General features: G+C 35.9%; 1 protein-coding gene across 3 annotated transcripts in view; it reads right to left on the bottom strand.

Annotated features, from left to right (window-relative positions):
* LOC125278603 (speckle type BTB/POZ protein) overlaps positions 1-18778 on the bottom strand; it is a 94794-nt gene that overhangs the window by 39014 nt on the left and 37002 nt on the right. For all 3 annotated transcript variants that reach the window (XM_048207915.1, XM_048207901.1, XM_048207907.1), the window contains 3 exons: positions 3908-4230; positions 1785-1906; positions 1509-1660 (listed from right to left, as the gene is read on the bottom strand). In XM_048207915.1, coding sequence (XP_048063872.1) covers positions 1509-1660; positions 1785-1906; positions 3908-3985 — 352 coding nt within the window. In that variant the 5' untranslated portion in view covers positions 3986-4230. The remainder of the gene's footprint in view (positions 1-1508; positions 1661-1784; positions 1907-3907; positions 4231-18778) is intronic.

Raw genomic sequence — 18778 nt, 5'->3', positions numbered from 1 at the left:
AATTTATCCATAAAATTTCTCGTTTTAGATTTCTAATTCGTGAGCGGTGTTTTGGCCATCTGTCGGAAACTAGATATTACAGTTAATAAAGTTTTACATATGGTTATGTTTCTTACAAAACCCCATCACTTCACTTCAGAAGGCCTTTATTAACCCCCTGGAGCAGTATAGATTATTTTTTTGATTTTATGGTGCATTTTTTTCAAAATCACACCCCCCATTCACTACTAGGGTTGTCAAATTCCGGGAATTTTCAAAGCTGGTAACGTTCCATGGGAATTAACGGGAATATATGGGAATTAACAGGAATTAATGGAACAGGGAATTTGCAAAATTGCAGGTTAGCCTATAACAGGGTACTTAAATGTATTTGAAAAAAAACATCTTGCAACATAATTTTGGTTAAAACAACCATATTTAATGCAATTTTAGTTTAATTTTTTACCATTCACATTCCTCACACAGCACACTACTTACTGCAGGGCTATTGAGGCCACACCCCCTGCATGCACTGTGCTTCCCCCAGTCCATAACATGCACATTTGATCAAAAATTCAGAAAAAATTGTAATATTGTGAAACATAACTACAATTTAAAATAATGGTATAATAATTGATATACATAAAAATATAATTTATTTCTGTGATCAAAGCTGAATTTTCAGCATCATTTCTCCAGTCTTCAGTGTCACATGATCCTTCAGATATCATTCTAACATGCTAACAACTGTTTCCAACAATAATAACAAATAAGTATCAAATCAGCAAAATTAGACTGATTTCTGAAGGATCATGTGACACTGAAATAAATAACACATAACAATTGCTGCAATAAAAATATATTTACATATTTACTAAATTAAAATTAATTAAATGCAAAAAATAAATAACTGTTATTTCATGTTATGACCAAACAAAATGTTTATATTTGTTTTTATATGATACATTTTATATAAATATTATAAATCTGTATACATTTCCCAAAATTTCCAATTAATTCCCATGAATTCCCGTAAATTCCTATTAAGTTTCCACATTGGAATATTTCCAAAATTCCCCAGGTTAAGTTCCCGTGGAAAGTTTCCGGAAAGTTTCCGGAAAGTTTCCGGAAATTTACCGGAAACTTTCCGCCCCTTTGCAACCCTATTCACTACCATTATAAAGCTTGAAAGAGCAAGGATATTTTTAAATATATCTCTTATTGTCTTCATCTGAAAGAAGATAGTCATATACACCTAGGATGGCTTGAGAGTGAGTAAATAATGGGATAATTTTTATTTTTGTGTGAACTAACCTTTTAAGCCTTGTCTGTGAAACCGGGCACTTAGCAAAAATTTAATTAAGTACCTTTAAAATGGTAATTCTCGATGGACACAAAACAGAACTAATAAGGCAATACATCTCTACCATACCATGGTCTAACAGTATCATACTGCTCAGCCCTTTACTGGATAATATCATTTTTTTAAATTATATTATAAAGTCTTTAGAGTTTAATCAACATCTTACCCATAGCTTTGGTTTCCTCGCCCTTGGCGTTAAGGATGGAGAACTTAAACTTGGCCCGAACTTCGCTCTTAGGACAGCTGACCAGGAGAAGATAGAGTGACAGATAATCTTTACTCTCTTCATCCAGACCTTTTGGATTCACTCGCAAACACCTGCTCAAAAACAAAGAATCTTACATCAGCAGATAGACTTTTTTTTTTTATTCTAAACGAATAGTGTCTACTTGACAAAAAAAAAAATGTAATGCAAATCCATGTGTGCTCCTCCCCTTCTTACCATTTGAGCTTGTCATTGGCCCCTGAAGAGAAGGTGGAGCTTTTGATGACCTCGCCCATCTCCTCCCGGCAGAAGCTGAAGTTGTTGATGGTCCACATATAGGAGAACTTAACCACTTTGATCTGGACAAACACGAACACATAAGATAACAGACAAGACACTTCATTCTTCCATTTATCCATCTACTCCCCCCCCCTTTACATTAGATCCACAAGTGTTGGCCAAGACATCAAAAAGCGACACATCAAAACCACCTTTTATCTTAATGCGCTCTGACAACAAACAGGATGGGGAGAACAAGGAATAAAAAGACCTCAAACAAAAACACTGTGGGAGAATGATGGCGAGATAAATGAAAGCATTAATGGAACATGTTTCACTAGTCATGGGGATTCTGAACACCCTGGAGGACCTTGTGAAGTCACACACAATCAAAACACAGAGAAGATAATGGCCATTACATATTTTTACACAGACTGTCAGATCAATCAGGTTCATACAGAGATGGTTTCTCAAACCCATTAGATTTTGTACTTAATATACTATTTATAAGTAAGTTTTTTTTTAAATATATATATTTTTTTGTTGTTGTTTAGCAAGGATGCATTGAATTGGTCAAAAGTGGCAGTAACATTTACTGTCACTTTTGACCAATTTAATGCAGCCTTGCTGAATAAAATGATTAATTTCTTATATATATATAAAAATATACTTTTAATTACATTTCACAAAGAAAGTATGCCTCTTGATTGGCCATTTTCATCATCACATGAGGCTTATTGTGTCTGGGACACCGGGGTGCTCAGATCTGCACCTGGAGATCTAGGGTGCATTTCAAACAACTCTCTAGCTTCCTAGTTCATGAAATGGTATATGGTGTACACACATTTGAGCACTGGTGAGGACAGTTAGGTCCCTTGCTGACTAAACATTGGGACACTTGGACACTATTTCAGGGGACATGTCCTCATTGTACAACATCACTACTGGAATTAACGAACAATAGCAAAGCTGATGTCTTTCTGATAACATTTGTTTATGTTATTTTAAATACTTTCCTTGTTACATATATTTGCAACATTTTAGCCGTAAATTATAAATGTTAGCTAGATTGTTCATTACCTTATAGCGATGTACGTTTATGCTAAAATAAATAATGGTTTGTATTTTTTTTTTTTTTTTTTTTTTAAACATCTATCGAGTGTCATTGTGTAGTGAGTTGGCTCATGTGATTTATGTTTTGTGCTTCATAACTTCCATTAAGGGAACATAGTTAGCATCGATGCTCCTTGGTTTTCTCAGTGCATTGTGGGACCTTTTAGGGAGCGAACGTTTCAGTGCACTGGTAGAATTTTGCAATAGAGACAGTCCTAAAATGGCCGACTACCTGATCAGTGCCCTGATTACTGAACTAGAGAGCCGACAGACGCATCCCTCGGCTGCATCTGAAAACTTAGGCAGCTGACTTGTTGTCTTGCTGCCCTATAGGCAATGACTTTGCAGGCAGCGTTTGCACACAAATGTACCTCTCGAAACTGATTTCTGGAGAGCGTAAAAGTTTAATGATCTACAGCAAAATAAAATCAAGCTTTGGTGAGAACTAAAATATTTATTTACTACAGTAGTAATTTCTTGCTAGAAATGACATCAGACGTGAAAAATGTTGGTCAAACATTTACATCCACATACAAAAACTGCAACTTTCAGATGCCATCTTTCTCTTTCTAGCTCACCAAAAATGGAACACACAGGATTGTGGGATGTCAAAGACAGCGAAGGATACATCTATGTTGCCTTCAAAAATCGATCAGAAGAAGGTATCTCAGGAGAAAGGAAGTGAAGCTAACATTAGATTCAGACGTGCCCTGATGCATTCTTACCTTGTAATGCATCCTCTGAAGGCAGCAATTTTAAGTTTTCAGATTCAGCCCTAGTTTTCTGCACACTTTATTTCCAGTCTTGCTCTAACACACCTGCCTATAATTTTCATCTGAACCCATAGAGTTTGATTGGTGGGTTCATGTGTTTTAATTAAACTCTGAAGGTGGACAAGCAGAATTGAGCACCCCTGTCGTAGATTCACAGAATGACCCAGAACCACACACACACACACACACACTCACCTGTGTGTAACACCAGCTTTCGGCCACAGGGCCGCTGGTCATTTCTGCAGGAGGGGGCGGACTCGGCACCCTGGACATCGCCAGTTTTGAGCGTGGGGGTGGGGCAGGGGGAGAGTCACTACGCCAGCCACCGCAGGACGTCCCCGACAAAGCGCACACACGTGATTACTCACTCAGAAGCAAATACATGCACACACACGCATGTGTACTTCACAGCCGCCGCCAGGATCCAGGCACACACTCGTGTTCAGCGTAACCCAGAGAACATGGAGGAAATGCAGGCAGAACCTTGAAGTGTTTTTCTGTGAGCTGTTCAGTTCAACCTGTAGTAGAGAAGACAGAGAGAAAAAACAGATTGATAATTTATTTCAAACTCTTGTAGTGAAAGGCTTTAAACTTTGATCTCGGAAATGGTACTGGACCGCTACTGAGCTACATTGCTTGATTGAATTAAAGTAATATTTTTATTAACCTATAAATTAATACATTTATTTTATTTGTTATAAAATAATTATTGTAAAATAAAATAAATGTGTTAAAAGTCATGGTAAGTGGAGATTGGACAATTGATTCACCATAGACAACCACCTTCAGCAAATCAAAGAGACAATTCCAGACTGTTCTTTATATTAAAAAAAAAAAAAACCCTGCTATGCTGATTTTGCACATTGACAAACAGGTCTACCATCTTGTACATATGCACGAACCACAAAAATATGCAGAATCAAACAAGCCACCACATAAAGTGTGCTGTTTGATCTTTGTTTTGTTGATATCTAGTTCAGTACGTCTACATTTGCCACTGGTATCAGAGTAAAAGCCAGACCTCTGAAGCACCATCAGCAACTACAGTGAGTTTAAATCCATCAAAGCTACATGTTTATAATGCTGGAGGAAAAAACTATTTCTTTTTTTCCCCTTGTGTGAAACAGCCCTCCCTCTCTTTTCCAGAAGAAAAGAACATTCATCATTCTATTGGCTCTCTTGTTCATTTCCCCTCAACCCTCTGAACCTTAAACCTTTTCAATCTTTTTTTTCTTCAGATCAAAAAATAAATAAATAAATAAAACAGAACCTCAGGACTAATCCTTATTTTGCTATCCCAGCTGCTAATTAAGGCACTTTAATCGTTAGCTGAATACACCCCAGCCATTAATGAACTGACCAGAAACACCACACTAGCCACTTGCCTAACAGTACAGTAAGTCGTTAATAAGGCTAATTAATGGATGTAAAAACAGTCCGACAGAAGCTCTTGACTGATAACCAATTAAAGCAAAAAAGTTAATTTCTCGCTTTGTGCATGACATTTATAAATGTTTAAAGAACACATGGCCATGGTAAAAGATCCTCATGGTCATGAGCAGGGTAGAATCGTCTTTATTAAAAGACGTCTCTTGTAGGGAACATTTTAATTTACTTCACAGAACAGCAAGAATTTCTGCGGTCAGATCACGAAGTTATGAAGAGTTGAACATTTACCAGACACCAACTGGGAGACCTTTGATTTTAGCCAAACTTTAAAAAAAAAACAAGTATTATCCTCTCTCTTTTCTCAATCTGAAGTGACCTAATCACCCTTTCATCTCCCATTCCCTTCTCCATTTTTACCGTCTTGCACTCTTCTCTCCCCTTTCTCACTCAACCTGCACGTCCCTTCGTCTGTGAGCGAGGGAGACGTTTTTTTTCCCTTAATTAGCATCTGATTGAAAGGATAGACCATGGCCCGGAGGAACCTTCCGGAAACTGTGCGACGATTTGAAAAGACAGTGAGAGAGAGTACATGACGGAAAAAAAAAAAAAAAAAGAACAAAGTGCAAAACAAAGTGTATTGTGGGAAGGAGAGAAGAAAAGAAAATATTAGGAGAATGAAAAGGTCAATTCAAAACTTTTAAGAAGTACAGAGCAACTCATCCATTTCCCACCTACACACTAGGGAGTCAAATTATAACTCAATATATTTTTTGGCTTTTTAACAATACGGAATACATATATAAAGATTTATTCGCTTAAAGGTGCTAAAGAGGACCTTTTCGTTGACTGAGAAACCAAAGACTGAGTTTTTGAAATGAGCGCATACGTAAGAACAACCCCCCTCCTTCACAGCTCATTTCGAGGGAACGCCTTCCAAAACTCGTGCACGAGTATCTGAACACGAGTGTTTACCACCGGCATTCGCTGTGTCGTGTTAGTGGATTCATTATGTCGGACTCATCGCAGGTAACTCATAATCTGCAGTTGTTACTCCTGTCTCCTGACAAAAACATTGCATGCGGCGCCTGTGGAGTGTGGAAAGTTACTGGAGCGCGCAGCCGCGCACGTCTCTCACAAGGAACGTCATGGCAGTTATTGACAAGCCAGAGGGCCAATCGTTTACGCGACAATCGCGTAAACGATTGGCTGATGTTTTTAAGGCCCTACCTCGTGCACAGATGATGTATATTAATATTATTCCTTTCAGTGCACCTAATAAATAATCTTTTATCAGTTAGTAAAGACAGTTTCATGTAAAATTGCAAAAATGTATAAAACAAAACATCCTCTTTAGCACCTTTAAATAACAGCTAAAATTATTACCCCATAAATGAAAAATGTCATCATTTACTCACCATGTCATTCGAAACTTTCGTTCATTTTCAAAACACAAATTAAGATATTTTTATTTGCAACTACCACTTTGTCAATTCAAAAAGTTCATAAAGAGATCGTAAAACTAATCCATGAATCGAGTAGTTTAGACAAAATTTTCTGAAGACTGGATCGCTTCAGAAAATCAAACGAACCTGTCTGACGCGCAAAAACAAACCTCATTGGTTCTTGCGGAAGCTCAAACGTGCTGCGTAACACGAGAATGAACCTTACTGGTTCTCGCATGACAAGCAAGCATGCTGGAGCTTCCGTTTACTACAACTGATGTATGCGTTGATTCATGTTTACATGTGAATAAAAGCATAAATTCAATCTTCATCATAATAAAGCGAACATGTCTCTTCAGAAAATTTGGACTAATCTGCTCATATTCGTATATAAAAGATGACAATTTTCATTTTTGGGTGAACTAATCCTTTCCCAATCATTTCGACTGAATAGTCATTTCGGACAAATAGATTCAAAATGTTAGTATTTAAAAATATCCAAGACTTGAACACAAGAATATTTAATAATGTATATGCCGCAAAATAATAATAAACAGTTATAAAAGCAGTATTTATAATACATTCTAAAAAGTTTGTCTTATAAACTTAAAAATATAAATAAAAAGTGCTTTAAAAATAACTGTGATATTCACAATTTGTTGCAATTAGCAGCAAAATTTACATAGAAAAATCAACATGAAAATTAAGAATCTTCAATACATAACCCAGCCCTACTTCACACCCTGGAATTAATGTTCAGACACAAAATTCAATACCTTGCAACTCATTATTATCAGTTAAGCCAATCTCTTTTTATTTCCCTCTTCCTTCCTTTGTGCTATTTGTTTCTGATGAAAAACACTTGTGGCATTTTCACTCAGTAAAACAATAAAATATTAATCATTCAAGTCGGGGAACAAGTTGGTGTCCATTTGCAATTCAAATTACCACCAACTTCCTGGCAATTAATTTCCACGCGCATCTCCCATCATGTGTCTCCAGTTATCTGTTTTCTGAACTTAATTTCCAGTGGTCTTTGTATCCCCATCTATCGGCACTGTCAACACAAACTCACCTCATGGCAACATATCATCACTCACGAATCAGCCAACTACCTTTCAGCACTGAAAACACAGACAGACTCACAAACGACAGGTTACACACCATGCCAGCCGCAAGACTGAGTAACAGGCAGGCCCACACAGAATCGGCCTTTTCTGCATTTAATTGGAATCATTCACAAAGTTGTATTTTTCGTTGTTATATTCACAAGGTTTTCCATTTAATTGTTTTTAGTTACCAATAGAAGCATAACACTTTCAGCTGCATTTAACACATGTAAATTCATTACACAGCATTTCCACAGATTATCCCCTAAAACAGAGGTCAGAGAGTTATGAGAGGGGGAATCTGTTTTTTTTTTTTTTTTTTTTTTTTTTTTTTTTTTGCTTTACATGCTTATTTGTAGTTATTTTGTTTATTTATTTTTTATTACCCTATAATGTCCAAAACTGTATTTAAAAAAAAAAAAAAAAATTAACATATTGTTGTAACATTTTACCAAAATCAACATCTGGTTAAAATCTTGTGTTATAAAAGACGAAGTGCTATGCAGGATATTTAAGACAATATTGGCTGATTAGACGGCAATACTGTTTGTCACATCTGATCTCAGACCTCAAATACATAAAATATCATATAATAAATAATGGGTAATATTACATGGAAAAAAAAAACACTTTCTCATTGGATCTATGCAAATTCCTATTTTGATCTCAAAAAGGTGAGTTTTCACTGAAAGGTGAGGAGTTTGCATCTATGAATTATGGAATTATTTATATTTTAAACATTGAATGAAATGCCATTTACAGTTTGTGTAACCAAAATAACAAAAATAACCTGAAAAAAATCTGTTTTGCATAATGCAGGACTTAATTATAAACCAGCCTGAAATACACCAGGACTCTTATTTCTAAATGTTTTGACAACTTCTAGCTGCTTGTTCAAATAGATGACAAATAACATATGCACTTTTACAACCATCTAAAACATATTTCAATATAAACACCATTATGTAAACACAGCAAGCCTCTAGAATGTGCAACAGCATCACATTTTTACTTTGAAATGTGCAGTGCTCAAATTTATTTCATTAAATACTAGTTTTTTGATGTTCAATAATCACATTAAGCCATAACACGAATCCAATTTTTCTGGACCCAAATTTAAGATTTCTTAAAATGATAATTAACTTTTGTTATACTTCTGTATATAGTATTTAAGATACTTTATGACCTTAAATTCAAAACAAAACTGAATTTAAGACTTAAGGACCCACAGGGACCTACTTTTTATTTGCTCCTAAAAACATTTTAAAGTTCTCACACATCTATTTTTAGTCGCAAATGTGAGTGAAATGCTAGCACTGTCGAGCCCTGACTGACGTATAGCACAATGCTCCACGATAAACAAAGTCCATTTGATGTCAAGAGTATAGTTTGTTTGATTGGTGTGAATGCAGGTTTCTAAATGAATTCACACCCAAGTCTGCATAAAAAGATGTATAGTTCCCCTGTCAACAGTTTGCATCTTTGCATGCTCCTAGACACACAAATTACAAAATAATGCTGCTTTCTCTGAATAATAGCCTTCAGAGTGCAACTTACATGTTTCTTTTGAGGCAACACAGATAACGGGACATGCTAAATCTAAAAGGAACTAAAACAATAACACAGTAAATCTGGGGTTCAGCATCTGAGTCAAGCAATGGAACAAACTTGGTTAAATCACGATTAGTTTACAGCAGTGTCAGACAGCAACCGAGATCTGATCGGCTAGCACATACGAGGCGGGTGCCAGGCAAGGAGATTCAGCCCTCGAGGAATTCATTACTGCAACCGTTACCCAGCCAAAATAATTAATGAATTAATGAGGGGAGGGGAGAGAGAGAGCAAGGGAGAGAAAACACACAGCGTTTCTGCGCTGAAATTCTCTTTCAGTTGCGACTTGAAAGAGAAACATGAAGTACGGCCCCACCCAGCAGACTCTCCCCACAGACCTGAGCTTCTTGTGAGGAAACGAGAACCATGACATGACCTTTGACTTATTTAAACTCCTCCCACGGAGCATGTGTCAACTACACACTATCAGAAGGGGAGTAGCTTAATATAGAAAAGGGAGGAGTTTAGCATGGGTTTGGGGAGGTTTTTACAGAGAGGATAAAACTTCGGGAAGATGGGTCAAATTTATCTAAGACTTTTTTTTTATTTCTGGTTTAATTTTATCCAGTCTCTTTTTTCTCTCTCCACAGACACAGAATGAAAGAGATGTGTTGGAAAAGAGTAACAGACTTTTACTTGACCTTATTCAAACCCCCCATGCAATGCTAAAATACATTCAGGGTCAATTAGGCTGACATCTAAAAAACACATTTAAAATCAATAAGAAACGTTAAATTGCAACCCACATTTCCAAATCAAACAGGACATTCAAAACAAAGTTTGCATATGGAGAAAGTAATTTTATTTGGTGATAAAAAATAAATAATTCTCTTTCATTTCTCAAAGCAAGAAAGTAGATGCAACATTTGATTTGACATGAATGAAAAAGGTTTTTCATCAGATAGAAAAAACACTATGGTAAATTAGACAAATGATTAGATAAATGCCTAAATTAGATCTGCCTATTATATAAAGTGATCATCACTCAGAAGATGATTTATTTGATTTAAACTGCTCTATTCATTGCATTGCAAAATTTAGAAGCATCCGAATTTTGGTGTAATGGATTTTCAATGAAGAGACAGAAATCTCTCATGTTTCAAAAATAATTAAAAAAAAAAAAAAAAAAAAATCTTCATTTGGGTCAGTGACATAAAATGCATATTTGTGTGTCCAAGTTACCCCATAAAAATAATAATAATAATAATTTGATAAATTCATGACATATTTTACTTTATTATTCTATAAAACCTATTTAGTTTGAATTCATTTTAGTACATTATTTTATGTTTTGTTACCTTAAAGTGCATATTGCAGGTTTAACATTTTTTTCGAGATGAATATATAACCTTGTACAAAAATACCATATAAAAAGGTACTGCAGGGTTTAAAAATGTTTTGCGAGACATAAGGCCATTAATTTAGTAGATAAAGTGACGGTCTCTGTAAAAACCGCTTTTTTTTCAGCGTCGCGTCATTTTACGTCACTACAGGGAGATGTTCGCAGAGCTCTGTGTTGATTCAGTGCAGAATATATTGGTATTTAGCAACAGAGGCCGTGAATCAGTGTGTTTTCGGTAGTTTTTGTATTCTATTTATCATCGTAATGGTAAAATATTGTGTTTGTGGAGGTTGCACAAACTTCAGCCTGTCAGGACATCGAGTACAGAGGTTTACTAACAAGAAAAACTACGCTGCTATCTTCTGTGCCGGGGTGTGTTTTGTGCAGGTGAAGAGAAGGGACTTCACTTCTGCATCTGCGTCGAAAAACGCGTTCATTTTAGACTGGAGGATTATCATCCTGGTGATATGAGTTCAACATTGTAATACTTCTGTAAATGATTAGGCTATATTAAATGAATAAACTTACACACGCTATGCTTCTTCACCGTTTTTACTTGAATCAATTTTAACACTGATGAATACAAATTATGTACACATGCATACAGTCTCACACTTACACAAAACAGTTTTGAATGATGTGCTGGTAATGTAAATACTCCAATTTCATGCATGCCATGTATGCAAGTTCACACAACTACATAATCACGGCGTCATATACATCCTCACACTATCAGTGAATGGGCACGGAATAAACTCATAACACAGAATTAATTAATAAAAGATAACATGAAATACATACAGTAAGTTAACACTATATGTTTGGCCGCCGGCAGGAGACATGATCACGGATCCGTCAGAGATGCAGCTTGATGAAGACTTACGGTGCACATTTTAAGTTTTGTGTTTGATTATTACATTTGCTAACTACCAAATCAGTCGTGATGAGAAACGGCTATATCACGTAACGTTAGTGTGGACAGATATTAACGCGTGTGACATACGCTTGATCAAAGTTTATTCGTTTCTGTTATTAGTAATCAGTTACTCCTAGATGACCAATAGCTTTGCTATTGCCTGATTCATGATAATAATCTGTACAATATTGTGATCTGAGCACATGTCGTTACCTAACGTTATATCTATAAGCTCACACCGGTCTCTGTCCTGTTCTCCACTGCTTCTCCTCACACAACAGCTCAATTTGTCTCTTTTGACCATTATTCTGTCTAATTCTGGCTGGTCCCTGCTCTCTTGACCACATAGCAGGCTAATTGTATGGCTGTGATTAGTTATACGAGTATAAATAAGCATTTACAATTTCCTCAGCATCCGAACTGTCATTGCGATCCATTGTTTTCCTATAGTTTATATTGATCGCGTTCCCTTCAGTGACGTCACGTCCGATTTGGCATTTTTCAGATGCAGAAGTAAAATTTTCTCACAAAAAACAACTCCAGAAGCCTATGTAGTGTTTTTTCAAAAAAATCTATTTCATACATTATTTTTCTATAAATTGAATCACTAAAGCTCTAACCTGCAATATGCCCTTTAAACCCACAAAATGTCGGGTGGTGCAACTGTCCGAACAAATGAACAGACTGAGAACACCATTTAAAATGGGGTCTTAATAATAATAATAAAAAACAAATCAAAAACTAATTATCCTGGCATAATTTTAGGATTAAAAAACTTTTCGTATAAACAAATTATAAATATCAGTAGTTTCAAAGCTGTTGAGATAATTGAAAAACTTTTGTCCAGCAATTTGTATATTCTTAAGCGTCAGGGTGGCACAACTGCAATTATGGCTCTTTTATTACGAATTGACGAAAGGTAAATAACAGTAAACATGATAATGCATCATCCAGAGAACCCCAACTGATCCTTGTGACAGAGAAAAGCTTTGTAGATCTCTTAAATACTGGTTTAAAAAAAAAAAAAAAAAAAAAAAACTGCTAATTTCAAGTACTGGTAGGTTGGTACAACTACAGTATATACATACAACTTTTTGTTTGTACTGCCTGACATAAGTCAAAAAATGAATTTAAACACTTTGAAATGTTATTTAACAACTGAAACTTGTTTAAACACATTGTTCATGACTCAAAAATATGCATTAAATCAGTTTTCGCTTTTTTTTTTGTTTCGAAGATGAACGAAAATATTGGATCTTGAATTACATGAGGGTGAGTAACTGACAACATTCAGTTTTGGGTTAACTAACCCTTTGAGACAGCACAAAATAACTGTACTTGAGCCTTGATGGTTAAATTAAACAAGCGTCTGAGTATTGCAGGTAAATAAGATGGCACAATATAACTTAAACTTGAAGAACAACAGTTAAAATTTATCAGCGTGACACACCATAATTTCATGCATCCAAACATTAATTTCCTGCAATCTTCTGAGGATAAATGAAGTTAGTTAATTATCAGCTTGATTAAAATAGATGAGTTGATGCCAGAAAATAGAGACAATGAAGCATAAAACTTTGAGAGTTAGATTAGACCTTTCTCATTCACATACACACAAGCAAACCTCGTCAGCCAGCTAGACCCTGGAGTACCATATTATTATGCAATATACCATATTAGTATGGAACTAGAAATATGATGCACATCGAATCGTTACCCAGCTCACCTAAATATAGTACATATAATAGCAGCTTCATTTTCCAGGTAACTAAAAGAAGTCCAGGTAAATGGCTGTAGTGGAAGAAAAACCCTTTTTTTTCCTGTACTGAAAGAGAGAGAGAGAGAGAGAGAGAGAGAGAGAGAGAGATTCTCTCTCATTAAGACACAATGAGGAAGTCGTTTGTGTGTGCATGTGCTAACAGTTTGCCATTGCACACTGCTGCAGTGTGATCAATTAGATGGCTGACTCTCTAAAGTTTACACCACAGGAAAAAAAAATAATAATTAATTCAAATAAATGCTGTTGAATGTGTTGAACAAAAACAAAAAAGAAAACCTCACCTAACCCTAACCTTTTTAACGATCGATCGATAGATCAATAGATATATAGATATATAGTTCAAAACACTCACTTGCATTCCAGTAAAACAAAACATAACATGTAAGAAACATTATTAAATTAAATCAAATATTTTTTCTACATTAAAAATTGAATAGTGTACTGCATCAATCTAAATGTGACTTTCGGTTGTCATCCTTATATTCCTTATATAGTTATATTCTTATTCTCCTCCACTGCAGCAGAGTCTGTGTGTGTGTGTGTGTGTGTGTGTGTGTGTGTGTGTGTCTGTGTGTGTGTGTCACTCTTGAAAGGGCATTGGCCCCGCAGGGGGGCCCCCTGCCTGGGACCCACCGCCTGCCATCCATCAGAACAACACAGTTAGCAGAAACATTCGGCCGCAACCTGCTAAAATCCACAGCCGTAATCAGTACATCTCCAAACTCTAAGGCGAGAGAGGTGGGGAGCTGTGTGGGTAGGAACAGTTAACTCACTGACTGTTAATATATAGGGTATATTTAAATAAACCATTCTTGTTCTAATACCACCCTCTCCCATATGACTCTCACTGTCCTTTTTCATTCCGTGGGGTTTTTAAGGTTTAATAAAAATTTTAGAGCAGCAATATGATCTTGTATGCGATTCAAACACCCACACAATCTTATTCCTTAATGACAAAGATTCGGCTGTGTCTATGAAACCATTGACAAATAAAATCACAGCGGAACGTTCAAATCTGCGATGGCACTGACCCAGAGAGACTCAGAGAGAGCAGTTCATGCATAGGTATAAAACAGCTTCACAAAGTCTTTTCAACCACACAGTATCATTATTTATGTCTTACCAGTGTTTCCCCTAGGTTTACAGCTTTTTTTTGGGGGGGGGGGGGGGGGGTACATTAAACTAGTACATTAAACTCTTTCTTTCTTTCTTTCTTTCTTTCTTTCTTTCTTTCTTTCTTTCTTTCTTTCTTTCTTTCTTTCTTTCTTTCTTTCTTTCTTTCTATCTATCTATCTATCTATCTATCTATCTATCTATCTATCTATCTATCTATCTATCTATCTATCTATCTATCTATCTATCTATCTATCTATCTATCCAGGGTGCGATTTGTGAAAAACCCAGAGGGGGAATTTTGTTTTTTTTGTTTTTTTGGGGGGGTGGAAATTTGTTAAAAACCACAGTGAAGCCAATTTAACCTTGGGAATTGAAGTATTAGATAGCTTAGATATTTGCACCACTATTTACAATGACACTAATAATTATTAATTTCTGATAGGAATGCAAAAATCAATCGGTAGTTATTAATAGAGTAACGAGACACAAACCTTTAGATTCAATCGCGTTTGGTCCCATTTATTTTTTAATCACCGTGCATACACAAACTTTCAGTCCAAAAGTGCGCACATTTGTAGAAATACATGTTTACCTCAGATTTCAGTAGATAGAATATAAGCCGGGCCGTACGCAGGGTTTCATAATTACCGAGGTCAGAAAATGTAGTTTGCTGGGGGGTACAGGGGCATGCTCCCCGAGTGTACATATGTTTCCATGGTGTACATATGCGCATTTTTAAGACATTTTAAGGCCAACAAATTGGACAGACAGAAAAGACATGCCATCGTGGAAATAAGATAAATAACATATTACTTAAGGGCTATTTAGTTTGTTTAATAAAATAACAAATTGTAATCTGGCACTATAAAGAAAATCAAATCAAAGTTACTTGACCTTCAAGGGGGGCGGGGCGAGCCGTTAGGAGGGCGGGGCGCCCCCCTTATATAATGGCAGGGGAAACCCTGCTTACAATAATTCAAATGATTACAGAACTACTGGGATAAGAGTTTATAGTTCAGATATAATCACTGATGTCTATGATAGAATTAAAAAAAAAACAAAAAAAAAAACGAGTAAGTCATCTTTTGAAAGGAACTTGACATTAAATTTGTATCAAATTGTATATATTACATCATTACACCAATAAGTAACTGTTCAAAAATTGATTTGTCATTGAATCACTCATTCAAAAGATTTGTTCAAAAGCACTTATTCATCCAGTAATCAACCAAGAGAAGTCTTTGAGTAAGTCATTGAATCGTTCATTGCAACTGATTTTAAAAAAAATAACGTATAATATATAATAATAATAATCATGATAATTATAATTACGATAATAATAATTATGCTACTTCAAATTAATTACATATTTTTTTTAAATAGACTCTCCAAATTCTAACCATGACAGAAAACCATGTCAGGACAGAAGTGCCTTTTTATTGTTCTGCACAGTATATTTCCCAAAAAATCCACATAAAATTCTCTCTTGGAATAAAACTACTATGGACTACTGCCTCAAAGCACAAAAAAAAAAAAAAAAAATAGCATCAAGAAACAAGGCAGATTCAATAGATGAGTTTAAATGCAATTTAGAGAGCAAAAAACATTTGATGGATTTTCCAATCAGCTTTGTGGAAGCAGTACCCACTAAAACCCCTTCAAATTGTCAGAAGTTCCCCAAGGCTCACCCTCAGGTCCTTTTCTAATTTGTTGTTCATGCTGAATTTGGTGTTTGAAGCACTTCAGCAGAGTTGAAACAACATCTTTACATTAGGAACAAAGGATGCGCTCTCAAATGGATCATCAGGTCCTTTTATATTTTCAGTAATGACCTTCAACCTGACTTTGCCAGGTAACACATTTCCAGTCTCAATTATCCCCCTTCAATAGATTTCAAAGGTGTTCTTTAGAAGCATAAAAGCATTATAATTAGCAGGAGCCCTCGCTCACATAATGTGCCAAACACAAAGCAGCTCAGTAGCTGCTAATTTCTTTGGCTGTCCTTACAGTTGTGTCTCATCTCTGTTGATCCTTCCTTCTTTCCCTCCACACACACACACAGAAAAAACAGACACACGCTCACACATCCTAACACTCCTCACCAGCTGAGCTTGAGCCATGTGTGAAAGCCCTTTGTCTCTCTGTCTTACTCTTCTTCTGGTGAGACTCAAGAGCCGAAAGGAAAAAACAACTTTTTTCCCCTCATAAGTGTACTCCGAAACATAACTAGAAGTTGGCAAAAATGAAGTGAGAAGGGGGACACATTTCCACACATGATGAAAAGCTAAACAAACCTGGCACAGAGCCCTGAATATCCTTGAACCTGCACAAACCTGCACATTTAAATGGATTTCTGTAGCACTAAGGCCAAAGTTTCACATTATGACTAAAGTAGTACATTTAAATGGGATATTTATATCAACCAGCTCCCTCATTTGTCAACTGGACCACATCATTGGTGAATAATTGACTGTGGTTTGAGACTCATTCACCAGCATAACTCCCATGCAAAGTTTGCAAATTGCATGTTACATCCATGGGATTGTCTTTAGGTGAAAGATTTCTATGCGACATTACATTTTTCTTCATCACCAACTCCATCTTTGCTCACAAAATGATAGAAAAAGATTCTCATTTCCCACGATAAAACAAAGTAAATAATTAAATAAATGACTAAAACTAATCATGAAGACGACTAAGCAACAGAGATAGTGAAAGCACAAAGAGATGTTTGATTATTGCGCTGAGCTAAATCTCCCAGAACCCCCCTCCCCTGTGACCTCATCACAAAGTTAACACAAAACATATTGGGCAACAGTGTCCTTCCTGTAGTCCAGCAGAGATCAAAGTAATAAACTATTCCCAAAAAGACCAGCATCCACCATAACCAAGCCAATGAAAACTCCCAGCTACACATAACGCCCACCCTTTAAAAGTTAACATCAATGAACTGGCCCCTAAACGGGTGCGTGCACGCTCGCTCACGCACACACACACAAAAACGCACAAAAGCTCCTTCAGCAGAGCCAATTAAGATCAAGTCTTCTGTTAACTTGTCATGCTGTCTAAGCAACAGCAGAAATGTAGCTGTTAAGGCCAATGGGCTACCATGGTGATATGAGAGGGTTAACTGCCCTCTTCCTCCAGTTTCCTCTCTCTCTCTCTCTACAAGACATACGTCAGTGCTAATACTGACGGTTTTAGCCAATGCTCTGTGAATGGCGACCAGGATCCAACACAAGAAGGGTGTGAATAAAAGAGTTTAACTGAGTAATAGGAGTGTAATGATTTAACTTCATCACAGTTACATTTGTACCATGGTTCTGTAGGGCTGGGTAAAAAAAATATTGATTTCTCGATTTTAATCGATTCTCATTTTTACGAAGTGATATCGATTCTTAAATCCCAATAATCGATTAGTCTAGTCTTTTTTCAGTTGAATGAGCAGAATAGCACCTCCCATCCAATAAATCGCAATAATCTTTGTGCTTTATTACTTTTGATATGAAACAAAGTCTCAGATTTCAAATGACATCCATCTTATTATGAAATTTAAAAAATAAATACCGTTTTGGCGCTGTTTAATGTGGCGTGACAGATCGCTTTAGCGCCTCAGTTAAAGAGAAGCGGCAGTACGGAGCGCATGTGAACATCATCTCCTCCGCTTTAATACCAGTTTACAGTGCGAAATAAACACGACTAAACATCTGAAGGTATGTTAAAATATACAGTACAACTTTACAAATCCATATCATGTCTCGTATAATCGCTCAGTGTTTCAACCTCGGAAAAAGACGTCAATAAAACGGCTTGTAAACAATGTCACATTCTAGAAAGCAACATTCTGCTAAATATAGCTATGCACTGTTACATATTCATTATAATTTTTAATGTTCTTCAATATTTAATGCATGTTTGAATAAATCAGTTATGACAACTGTGACTGAAATGTTTATATTTAAAAAAAAACTAATTGGAGTAGAAATATGATTATGTAATTCTAAACTATTTATAACAAAAACATCGTTGAGTGTAATTTAAGTGTTTGTATATAAGTTAATTTAACTTTCAGTATTATTATACTGAAAGTTATAATACTGAAACTTACAACTAAGTGTAGTTTACAGCATTAGTTGAGAGATTTTTTTCCTCTAGAAAATTTGCCATGTACTGTAACTAAAATATAATAAATACTGTAATATAAAATATTATCAGGCCAGCTGATAATACCTAGAATATCAAAATCAACCGCAGGCGGTAGATCCTTCTGTTTGGCACCCAAACTTTGGAACAGTCTTCCTAGCATTGTTTAGGAAGCAGACACACTCTGTCAGTTTAAATCTAGACTAAAAACACATCTC

This window comes from Megalobrama amblycephala, linkage group LG1 (assembly GCF_018812025.1).
Source record: "Megalobrama amblycephala isolate DHTTF-2021 linkage group LG1, ASM1881202v1, whole genome shotgun sequence".
Taxonomy (NCBI): Eukaryota; Metazoa; Chordata; class Actinopteri; order Cypriniformes; family Xenocyprididae; genus Megalobrama; species Megalobrama amblycephala.
This window is presented reverse-complemented; position numbering and strand designations above follow the sequence as displayed.